Genomic DNA, 12,262 nt, shown 5'->3' with positions numbered 1-12,262 from the left:
ATATCTCAAAATTCGTTGACATGTATACTTAAATGAGTACATGTGAAAGTTTTATTGTATGCAAATTATGCCTCAATAAAAATTGTTTGGTAGCCACTTAGTCTCTCACTTTTAACTAAAGAAAGAAAGTTCTGAGATTTTAGAGGCAACTAAAAATTATTTAATATAGTTCCCTCATTTAACCAATGAATATTGAGGCTCAGAAAAGTAAATGATTTATTCTAGGTCACACAATTCTAGAAATGGCAAAACTGTTTTGAAACCACTTCTAGGGATTTCCCTGGTGGTCCAGTGGCTAAGACTCTGACTTGCAATGCAGGGGGCCTGGGTTTGATCCCTGGTCAGGGAACTAGATCCCACATGTCAGAACTACAATCCAACACAGCCGAATAAATAAAACATTTAAAAAAAAAAGAAAAAGAAACCACTTCTAGCTCCCGATCTAGTGTGCATTCCAGTTAGGTACCTGTGTTGTTTCTTGCTAATTGAGATCTTTCTGATTCTTTTTTTTTTTATTTTTTGGCCGCAGTCGAGGCTCATTCCAACCAAGAATTGAACCTGGGCCCCCTGTAGTGGAAGTGCAGAGTCCTCTAACTACTGGACCACCAGGGAAGTCCCAGGGTCTTTCCTATTCTTAAACCTGATAAACAGGTTCTTAATCCTAGGTCTATTAATGGATTACAGGTAGACTCTATAAATTCCCTGGAATTATTTGTAAATTTTAGATAAACGTAAATCACATGCAAGACAGTTTACAGTTGTGTATTTTTCTGAGGAAATGATCCAGAAATTACTTTTGATTCAGAAATTGCTAACCTCTGCTTGTGTGGTAGTGTTCTGCTGTTAGTGCGTTTAAGTTAGGTAGTCTCCAAAAGGTGAAAGTGAAAGTCGCTCAATCGCGTCCAACTCTTTGTGTTCCCATGGACTGTAGCCTGCCAGGCTCCCCTGTCCATGGAATTCTCCAGGCAAGAATACTGGAGTGGGTAATCATTTCCTTCTCCAGGGGATCTTGCCAACCCAGGGATTGAACCTAGGTCTCCTGCGTTGCAGGCAGATTCTTTACCATCTGAGCCACCAGGGAAGCCCCAGTCTCCACAAGGTAAGTTAGATGAATTTGCTTCTCTGTCACTGGATGCTATGTGCTAGTAGATTGAGTTTGTATCAGGCACAGCCTCAGTGGTATATTAGTAAATTATAAATTAGAAGAATTGCAGCAACTGAACTAAGAATCTTTAGAGGTGATCTTTAAATAGAGAACTGGAGGAGGGTGGAAATCTGCCCACTGTTTACTCATAGTTCCATCAGCTGTAAAACAAGGGTGATTCCATGCTGTTGTGATCATTCAATGAAACCATGTTTTTAAGAGTACAATTCAGGGCTTTCCTACTGGCTCACTGGTAAAGAATCCGCCTGCGAGTGCAGGAGACACAGGTTTGAGAACTGATCCAGGAGTATCCCACATGCCATGGAGCAGCTAGGCCCACAGCTAGTGTGCCACAACTGTCAAGCCTGTGCTCTAGAGCCCAGGAACCACAAGTCCTGAGCCCCCATGCTGAAACTACTGACACCCAAGTGCCCTAGAGATTGTGTTCTGAAACAGAAGCCACGGCAGTGAGAAGCCCCCTCCCTACAACTAGAGAAAGCTCACGAGCAGCCAGCAAAGACCCAGCCCAGCCTAAGTACATAAATTAATTTTTTTTTAATTAAAGTACAATACAGTTCCCTCTCTTTCCTCATCTACCCTACCCTCTCTTTTACATCCCATTCCCTTTTAGGAAGTCATCAATTTTCAGATTCTAATATTTTTGTGAAAGGTGTACCTAAATAATCTTTGGGCTTCAGAAGGAGAGGCATTGGGCTTTTAGTTAATATTGACATCAAGATCAAGTGAGGACTTCCCTGGTGGCACAGTGGATGGGAATCCACCTGCCAGTGCAAGGGAAACTGGTTCAATCCCTGGTCCTGAAGGATTCCACCTGCTGTGAAGTGTCTGAGCCTGCGAGCCACAGCCACCAAGCCCGCATACTACAACTACTAAAGCCACGCACCTAGTGCTCCACAGCAAGAGAAGCCACTGCAGTGAGAAGCCCGCCCGCTGCAACAAAGAGGAGCCCCTGCTCACTGCAACTAGAGGAAGCCCTTCAAAGCAACAAAGACCCAGTGCAGCCAAAAATAAATAAATAAAATTAAAGATCTAGTGAGATGCTAGAGTTGTGCCTTGGGATTTTATTCAGGGATGATGTACAAAGTATTTTATCAATTGTCTAGTAATATAAATGAATATGGAAATCAGTGTGTAATTAAAAAATAGGGAATGCCCTGGCAGTCCAGTGGTTAGAACCCAGTGATTTCACTTCTAGTTCCTAGATTCAATCCTTGGTCAGCGAACTAAAGATCCTGCAAGCCTCAGGGTCAAAAAAAAAAAAAGGTAATATTTTTATTCTCCAAAATAACTAAACTTCACTGGATGTTAAAAAATTACTTGTTGATATGTTGGTAGAGGTAGGGAAGGGGGGTGTGTATATTTGTGTGTGGGTGGGTATTGGTGGCTAGCACCAGCTAAATTATGCCTATCTGAGCCTTGATTTGACATAGGGAATTATGTCAAACTATTTAATTGACCCTTCCCATTACAGTGATGATTATTAAGTACCTCAAATCTTATTAAGTAGAAAATTTCTCTTAGTATCAATGATATTGGGTGCTGGTTGTTTATCACATTCTGCTGAACTAACAACAGTAGTATTTTAATTTTTGTTTGTGGTTTTTATGTATTCCCTATCTCTATTGTCTAGGTCACAGGAAATAGTTTTTTTGGAGAGTCGTCTTTAGATTAGACCTAATCTTGAAGTGAGAAGCAGCATTCACAAAGCAGTGAAGAGTATGGATTTTGCTGCCTAACCACCTGAATTCAAATCCTGGGCTTTGCCACTTAACCTTTAAATAACTTCTCTGTTTCCTCATCTATGAAATGAGAGTGGTAATGATAAGTATTTTTTTAAGATAGTGCCTAATAGAGTAAGACCTATGTATATGAACTCCCACTTTCAAAAAATAACTATATTCATCCAATAACATAGGTATTCAGTGGGTTTATACTAACTTCTGCTGTTAAATCTGGGGCAGAATTCCCCAGGGGTAATGAAAAGGAGGGTCCCTACCTCAGCTATTTTCTGGTACCAAACTGCCCTCACTGCCTCCTCCTTGTTAGAGTGGCTGCAGAACTCCTCTCTAAGCTGGTTCTTGAGGGCCACATTACCAACCATCTGACCTCCCAAGACCTTCTAGAACTGACCCCCAAAAAAGATGTCCTTTTCATCATAGGGCGCTGGAATGCAAAAGTAGGAAGGCAAGAGACACCTGGAGTAACAGGCAAATTTGACCTTGGGGTACAGAATGAAGCAGGGCAAAGGCTAACAGAGTTTTGCCAAGAGAATGCACTGGTCATAGCAAACACCCTCTTCCAACAACACAAGAAACGACTCTACACATGGACATCTACACATGGTCAATAACGAAATCAGATTGATTATATTGTTTGCAGCCAAAGAGGAAGACGCTCTATACAGTCAGCAAAAACAAGACCTGGAGCTGACTATGGCTCAGATCATGAACTCCTTATGGCCAAATTCAGACTTAAATTGAAGAAAGTAGGGAAAACTACTAGACCATTCAGGTATGACCTAAATCAAATCCCTTACGATTATACAGTAGAAATGAGAAATAGATTCAAGGGATTAGATCTGATAGAGTGCCTGAAGAACTATGAACAGAGGTTCATAACACTGTACAGGAGGCAGTGATCAAGACCATCCTCAAGAAAAAGAAATGCAAAAAGTCTAAATAGTTGTCTGAGGAGCCCTTACAAATAGCTGAGGAAAGAAGAGAAGCAAAGGAAAAGGGGAAAAGGAAAGATACACCCATTTAAATGCAGAGTTCCAAAGAACATCAAGGAGAGATAAGAAAGCCTTCCTCAGTGATCAGTGCAAAGAAATAGAGGAAAACAATAGAATGGGAAAGACTAGCGATCTCTTCAAGAAAAATAGAGATACCAAGGGAACATTTCATGGAAAGATGAGTAATAAAGGACAGAAATGGTAGGGACCTAACAGAAGCAGAAGATATTAAGAAGAGGTGGCAAGAATACACAGAAGAACTATACAAAAAAGATCTTCATGACCCAGATAACCACGGTGGTGTGATCACTCACCTAGAGCCAGACATCCTGGAATGCAAAGTCATGTGGGCCTTGGGAAGTGTCACTACGAACAAAGCTAGTGGAGGTAATGGAATTCCAGTGCTCAAATCCTAAAAGATGATGCTGTGAAAGTGCTGCACTCAATATGCCAGCAAATTTGGAAAACTCAGCAGTGGCCACATGACTGGAAAAGGTCAGTTTTCATTCCAGTCCCAAAAAAGGGCAATGCCAAAGAATGCTCAAACTACCCCACAGTTGCACTCATCTCACATGCTAGCAAAGTAATGCTCAAAATTCTCCAAGCCAGCCTTCAACAGTACATGAACCATGCGTGAGCTTCCAGATGTTCAAGCTGGATTTAGAAAAGGCAGAGGAACCAGAGATCAAATTGCCAACATCCATTGGATCATCGAAAAAGCAGAGAGTTCCAGAAGAACTTTCCTGCTTTATTGATTATGCCAAAGCCTTTGACTGTGGATCACAACAAACTGTGGAAAACTCTTCAAGAGATGGGAATACCAGGCCACCTGACCTGCCTCCTGAGAAATCTGTATCCAGGCCAACAAGCAACAATTAGAACCGGACATGGAACAACAGACTGGTTCCAAATTGGGAAAGGAGTACATCAAGACTGCCTATTGTCACCCTGCTTATCTAACTTATATGCAGAGTACATCATGCAAAATGCCGGGCTGGATGAAACACAAGCTGGAATCAAGATTGCTGAGAGAAATATCAGTAACCTTGGATACGCAGATGACCCCACCCTTATGGTAGAAAGTGAAGAGGAACTGAAGAGCCGCTTGATGGTAGTGACAGAGGAGAGTGAAAAAGCTGGCTTAAAACTCAGCTTTCAAAAAAGAAATCAGTCCTGGATACTCATTGGAAGGACTGATGCTGACGCTGAAACTCTTAATACTTTGGCCACCTGATGCGAAGAACTGACTCATTGGAAAAGACTGATGCTGGGAAAGATTGAAGGCAGGAGGAGATGGGGACAACAGAGGATGAGATGGTTGGATGACATCACCAACTCGATGGACATGAGTTTGAGCAAGCTCTGGGAGCTGGTGATGGACATGGAAGCCTGGTGTGCTGCAGTCCATGGGGTTGCAAAGAGTCAGACACGACTGAGCAACTGAACTGACTGACCTCCCTAGCTCTCTTAGAACCAAAGTCTCATAGAGGCTAAAATTCCCACAAGTAGTTTCAAAAGGTGGAGTATTACTGGCAGCCAGTGGTCATGGCCTTAGGGACCACCAGACATTGGCCCTTTAGCGTGCCAGCATCACTCCAGGGGCACAGTCTTCTCTGCTGGAGTCAAACCAGCTCTGGAAACAGGAGTATGTGCAGACAGGGCCTGGAGTCCTGAATCCATTATATGCTAGCTGGTATCTACCATTGCAGCCTGGTGGTGTTCACCTAGAGTTCTGCAGAACAGGATAGGGTACAGGAGTGCTGGGTACGTCATAGATTGACTCTGGAGAGGGTGGTGGAGCTTACTGATGCTAGTATCTGGATGACAGGCCTCTGGAATGAGTAATGACTAATCAGGATAGATACTGTATTGCCAGAACGTTGTCCTGGGGCTCTCTTAAGGATTGTAGGTTGTCCAAGAGATTGTGGGCAGGAAACCCAAAGCTACAATTTTAGCCCTTGTTTTCACTGAGCTTTTAAGATGATGTAATACTCTAAATAAATACATCCTATCTTCTGGTGGAATTACATTTCCAAAAATAATTTTTAAAGTTGAAGGCCTGTCTGTGGCAGTAGAAAAGGCAGATGCGTGGACCATACTGTTTTTGCTGTTGGGAATGGGGATCAGAAAACTACCCTGTTCCTTCTACATCATTTAGGAACCTCATGTTTTCTTGAGCATCACTGACTTAACAGCTTTTAGCAGATTACTCTGAGGCACTTAAGGAGGACTTAAGTTGCAGGGTATATAGTCCATTTAGCAGAACACCTTGTGGTTCATTCTAGCGCAAGAGAAATGATAAACAGTAAGCTAAAAGCATCTAATTGAGCTTCTAATTATAGAAGGTGGGCTTTCAGCTTGAGTAGAGTAAATGTGGGTACTCCTCAAAGTCCACCTTAGACTTCATTCTGTTTTTAGCAAAGACACTTGTGCTTTTTGTTCCTCATCTTTATATCATGTGGGATGGGTTGGTCGGTATTCTATCACACTATGGTGTTACGGGAACAAATAAATACTGTAAGAAGCTGTGTAATATGGTTTAAGAAAGATTAGAATATGCAACTTTGTACTTGGGTGAGCTGAGCAAGTTAATTCCTCTGAGCATTATGAGTCTCATCTACAAGTGTAGATCTCTTTTCTGTCTATCTACTCCTCATGGTTGGGGGGTGCAGGGAATGAAGTGAAACAATATTGGGCTAGGGATAGAAATCGCCATGAATTTGTCAGGACTTTAGAGCCTGAAGTAGCAATGGTAATCATTTTTCTAGTCTTTGATCTTACTTTCCAGGTAAGAGTAATTAAGGAACTTAACCAAGCCTATTTGAAAATGTGAAGAATTATGGAAGTGCTCAAATTTTTATTGAAATATTGAGATTCTTTATACCACAGTAATGAAAGATTCTTTATATAGTTTGTACATGAGTAAGTAGTGAGTGGGGTCGCAAAGAGTCAGACGCGACTGAACTGAACTGAACTGAACTGAAGTAGTGAGTAAATCTCCAAGGGATGGAGGTAGAGTCTGTATAAGAATCATTAGAGTGGGGAGCTTTTCCAACTTATGTAAGTTTTCTCCTTCATGGAGGGGGATGCTGGAGTTACTGGGGAATGAAGAGCAGTAGGGGGATGACTTTTTCTTTCAAAAACCATGATAGTCACGTGGTTAAAAAAATTTAAACTGTATGTAAAAGATTTTATTGTATACAATGAAAAATAAGTCTCCCATATAGATTTTAACCTTAAAGCTAACTACTGTTAGCAGTTTTTTATGTGTCCTTCTAGAAATGTTATATGTAAATATGTAAGAATACATGTGTGTGTTAATGGAAGCATATAAGCTATTTTACACTGTTTTTTTTTTTTTTTTTTGCTTCTTGTTTAGTATCAGCACAGTATAGAGATAACTTTTTTAAAGGGCTATGTAGTATTCCAAATAAAGATGTACCCATACATATTTAACCAGTTCTTTTTTTGATAGATGTTGATAGATTTCAAGTTTTCTGCTTTGAAAGTAGTACAACAGTAAACATTCTGATATGTCTTCAGTACAGCCCAAGTATACCTGTAGGGTAAATTTTGGGGGGGGGGGGTAAATTTCTAAATATGGTATTATTAAGGAGTGTGTGTGTTTTAAATTTTGATAGATTTAATTAGTTTACGTCAAGTATATGTTTCTAGAAAAGATTCCCTGTTATTTACAAAAAATATATTCCCTCTAAAGGCTACAGCAGAGCAAGACTTGGTTTGATGCTGATGAAACTCACATGTTTACTTTTACTTTTCTTATTTTCACTTGAAGCCTGTGCCTACTGCACTGGCTCAGGTGGATAGAGAAAAGATCTATCAGTGGATCAACGAGCTGTCCAGTCCTGAGACGAGGGAAAATGCTTTGCTGGAGTTAAGTAAGAAGCGAGAATCTGTTCCTGACCTTGCACCCATGCTGTGGCATTCATTTGGTACTATTGCAGCACTTTTACAGGTGGGTATATATATCCATGAGTTGCATTTCATTCCTAATTATCACAATTGTAACTCTCTGCCTTTGTACAAATGATTTTGAAAACTTTGGTAATTTTTTTTTTTAAGTGTTACCATTTGTAAGAATCTTGTTTTAGAAAAATCTAAGATACTCATTAAAATTAGATTCTTGGATCCTACCCAGGAGATTTGATTTATTTAGTCTAAAATGAAAAATCTGTATTTTTAACAAGCAGCTCCCCACTCCCGGATGATTTTGACGTAGGTGATGTAAGAACTGCACTTTGAGAAACACAGCTTTAGGAGTACTGTAAAATAATACTGCATGATGAGGTGGAGTGGGGATGGTGGTGGAAAGGGAGGTATAAGAACTGAAAGGTATATTCTGGGTAAAGAAAATGCTAGGGTAAAGATATAACAGCCATAGGAGTACATTAAAGAATAAATAATACTTGATTCTGAATAGAACAGTCATTTCCGGGGAATAAATTGATATGATGTAGTCCTAAGAACCAAGATATGATCATCTTTTAAAGTATTGTCCACCTTCCTAATAATTAGATTAATTTTTAAAATCTGTTGAGTAAATTCATATCTATCCGTACTGCATGTACCCAGGAAACTAGTCTTTCTTATGGGAACATTTTCTGTGTAAAAATTTTACAGTTAAGATAAATGGAATTGTGTTCAGTAAATCATCACCTTTTGACAGAGAATACATGTGTTCTCTGCTGTTTGTACATATGCCCGCACATATATGCACTTTCTTATCTCCCCCTTTTTGCACTTGCTACATGACCAAACAGAAACTTCGTTATGAGCTAAAGTGGTTGATTTACTGACATTGCCTGGTCAACTGTCTCATCACTACAAACTAAAGTAGGTTGTTGACAAAAGTGGGGGAAGGGGAGTCCCTCAAGTGAAAGCCTCAGCAAATGATGCAGAATATAGGAAAAAGTGTGGGTAACCACAGTTCCCTCCTTAGAAATCTTCCTAGGGATAATATGTTTCAAATAGTCTCAGTCAGGTATATTTGTGATGAAAGGAATATTGTTTATTTCTGCCTCCTCTTGATGGTTCTGTTCTTATGGGGTATGCAGAATTAAAATTGTTTGCTTTCATACCATGGGAATTAAAGTTATTCCATGCTCATATGGTGTTGATTTCCGTTTTTTAGGAAATTGTAAATATATATCCATCTATCAACCCACCCACCTTGACAGCACACCAGTCTAACAGAGTTTGCAATGCTCTAGCATTATTGCAATGTGTGGCATCACATCCAGAAACCAGGTAAATACTTTGGATGGGTGTGTGGGTAGAGCTTTGATTGAATGTGGTCCTGAACTACTTCTGAACGATGAGAGGAGGGGCTTGCAGGAGGGCGCACCTGTGTGGGTGTGGGTCTTCAGGACTCCTAGTTTTTTATTCCTGGAGAATTTCTGGTCGCTAATTTCACCAAATTTTGGTGTAGTGGCAATATGGTACTGTTTAACATGTTGTGGAGTATTTTTTTGTTTTTTGTTTTTTTAAATTGAAGGATAATTGCTTTAGAGTATTGTGTTGGTTTCCGCCAAACATCAACATGAGTTAACCACAGTAACATGTTCTTTTATAATTGATTTTTTTTGCCTTTTTAAATTGTGGTAAAATATAAATAGCATAAAATATATCATTTGAACCATTTTATTTTATTTACTCATTTATTTTTGGCTGTGTTGTGTTTAGTTGTAACATGTAAGATTTTCATTGTGGCATGCAGGCTTCTCTCTAGTTGTGGCATATGAGCCCAGTTGTCCTGCAGCATGTGGTATCTTAGTTCCCCAACCAGGGATTGAACCCACATCCCCTACATTGCAAGGCAGATTCTTAACCACTGGACCACTAGGGAAGTCCCGATTTTAAGTGTTCAGTTCAGTAGTGTTAAATACATTCATAATGTGCCACTGTCACCAGCATCCATTTCTATAATTCTATTCATCCTGTAAAACTGAAGCTCTGTACCCATTAAACAATAACTTCCCATGCCCCTGTCCCCTAGCTCCTGGCAACTACTGTTCTGCTTTCTGTCTGTGATTTTGACTATTCTGAGTGCCTCATTATAAATGGAGTTACATAGTATTTGCCTTCTTGTGATTGGTGTATTTCACTTAACATAATGTCCTCAAGGTTCATCAATACTGTTGGATATGTCAGAATTTCCTTCCTTTTTAAGGCTGAATAATACTGCATTGTCTCATTTACTTTTTAACTGTTGGTAGCAAGGAACTTGAAAGGAGTGGTGATCACCTCTCAGGAAAAGTCAGGTATATAGCTACTTCTTGCTCCTGAATCCTGGTAGGCATCACTGTGCCATGCATGAGGCACAGTGCATGGTATTTAGTAGGAATTCAGCAAGTGTCCATACTCAGCACTTTTTCTCACACAGTAAGCCAGATTTGGCTTCAGAACTTTTTGAAAACAGGATTCTAGTCAACCTCTGTCATAAATGAGAATTGATGTGCAAGTTGAGAAATTTTTCCCTTACTGCTATATCTATCTGACTAAGAAAGGAGAGATTCTGTTCAGAAATCTGCTTTGTGGCTTTTGTGGCCTCAAGGTGCTTAATAGTCATCTTATTAAAGCCTTTCCTCTCTTTGTCTAGTTTTCCTTATAAAATCTGAGTGCTGGATTGGCACTGACCTTTTGGAATGTTAGAAACTTTGCTAGGAAAATTACTTTTCTGCGAATATTCTCGCTGTTCTGATTTTGTAATAATCAGGGCAGGCTAAACATTCGCTATATTAAGACCATGCATGTGTCCCCAGACCTAGTTCTTTGCCTAGGTCTGGTTTTATAAATGCTGGTGATAAACCAAGTCTGATTTACATGACATATCTTGTGTGGGAATTGTTTGTGACTCTAGGTATCTGATCAACCTTGAGAAATGGTAGCACAGCTAGTGTGATAATTTTTGAAGATAACCATTGCTAGTTTGATGATTACCAGTTGCCATTAAATGAGTTGTAAAAATTATTTAAAAAAAAAAAAGAGAATTACTTTTAAGTACTTAAGAAAAATACAATAGTATTTGGTTAAAATTTTGGGGTATTGGCTCTCCTGTAAGGTGTAACTGTTATAAATTATATAAAGTAATAGACTGATTCCATGTTAGTTGCTAAACATACTAGCTGCAGATTAAAGTGTTTTTAGGATACTTGGTTTATCTGAAAGCTCTAACAAAGAAGTGTATTTAAGTGTAACAGATAAACCTTGATAGTGGCTGCTTTCTTTTGTTGTCTTGGTTTATAAGGTTTTGTCAGCTTGTATCTGTGAATATTATTAATATTGTTATTCAGTCATAAATTAGGTGAGAGAAGACATATAGGAGAATCTCTTGTGCATTTAAGTACATTTTATGACCTATTTTTAAAATTTGCAGTTGGATATTTTATCAGTTTTTAAATACTTGGTACTGGTTTCAGGGGAAATTTTGTGTTCTTTTAACTATTGGTCTAGGCTAGGGTTTCTCAGCCTTGACACTGTTGACATTTTGGGCTGGATTAAATCTTTGTGGTAGGAGGAGGGGGAAGACAGGGGACTGTCCTGTGCACTGTAAGATTTTTAGCAGCATCCCAGCCTCTGCCCAGTGGATGTCAGTCACTTCAGCTGTGACAACTAAAAATATCTCCAGATACTACCACATGCCCCAAGAGGTCAAAATCACCCCAGCTGAGAACCACTGGGCTAGATTAAAGACCAGTAATAGTCTTCCCTAGAGATTCCTCGGTCAAGCAATGTTAAAAGCCTTACAAAATTAAAACCACCTGGAAATTTGAATGTTCAGAATCCTTAGAAATTAACTCTAGGCTCTGAATACAATTCTTTTTTTCTTTCAGGTCAGCATTTCTTGCAGCACACATCCCACTTTTTTTGTATCCCTTTTTGCACACTGTCAGCAAAACACGACCCTTTGAGTATCTTCGGCTAACCAGTCTTGGAGTTATTGGTAAGTTATTAGGATCATTCTGCAAGCCTGGAATCATCATCATCATTCATAATAGTGGTCTTGGCTTAGGTATTTTGTCTGGTCTTTTATAGCTTTTGTTCACCTATTGTTTATTTTTGTCTTTGGGGTTGAGTCTAATAAAACAGTTTTTACTAATAAATGAATATCAGGAACATGGTTGCTCCTACCAAGTACCATCCTGAGTGTTAGTAAGGCTATGAGGCCCAATATCTGGGATTAAATTCAGTGCATATGTAGAAATGTTTATTAATTGTAGGAAAAGTAAAGTAAAAGAGCATTAATCAACAAAGAATATTATTACAGGAATAAGAGTTTGAGTTTGTTATTTTGGTTTGATTTTTCATCTCTCTCACTTTTAGGCTGTTCTCCCATAATCCCAGGG

At 39.3% G+C, this 12,262-nt stretch overlaps 1 protein-coding gene and 1 non-coding gene across 2 annotated transcripts in view; both read left to right on the top strand.

The window, feature by feature from the left end:
* The window catches only part of CNOT9 (CCR4-NOT transcription complex subunit 9), a 30,712-nt gene that overhangs the window by 4,654 nt on the left and 13,796 nt on the right, over positions 1 to 12,262 (top strand). Inside the window, exons 2-4 of the mRNA XM_043444574.1 lie at positions 7,693 to 7,872; positions 9,049 to 9,164; positions 11,750 to 11,859. Of these exons, the coding sequence (XP_043300509.1) occupies positions 7,693 to 7,872; positions 9,049 to 9,164; positions 11,750 to 11,859 (406 nt within the window). The remainder of the gene's footprint in view (positions 1 to 7,692; positions 7,873 to 9,048; positions 9,165 to 11,749; positions 11,860 to 12,262) is intronic.
* Positions 10,594 to 10,725, top strand: LOC122426909. The gene has a single exon (XR_006265269.1). It is a non-coding gene; the product is annotated as a small nucleolar RNA SNORA72 (small nucleolar RNA).

Source organism: Cervus canadensis, chromosome 24, assembly GCF_019320065.1.
Source record: "Cervus canadensis isolate Bull #8, Minnesota chromosome 24, ASM1932006v1, whole genome shotgun sequence".
Taxonomy (NCBI): domain Eukaryota; kingdom Metazoa; phylum Chordata; class Mammalia; order Artiodactyla; family Cervidae; genus Cervus; species Cervus canadensis.
Note: the sequence above shows the minus strand (reverse complement) of the source record. Positions and strands in the feature narration are given on the sequence as shown.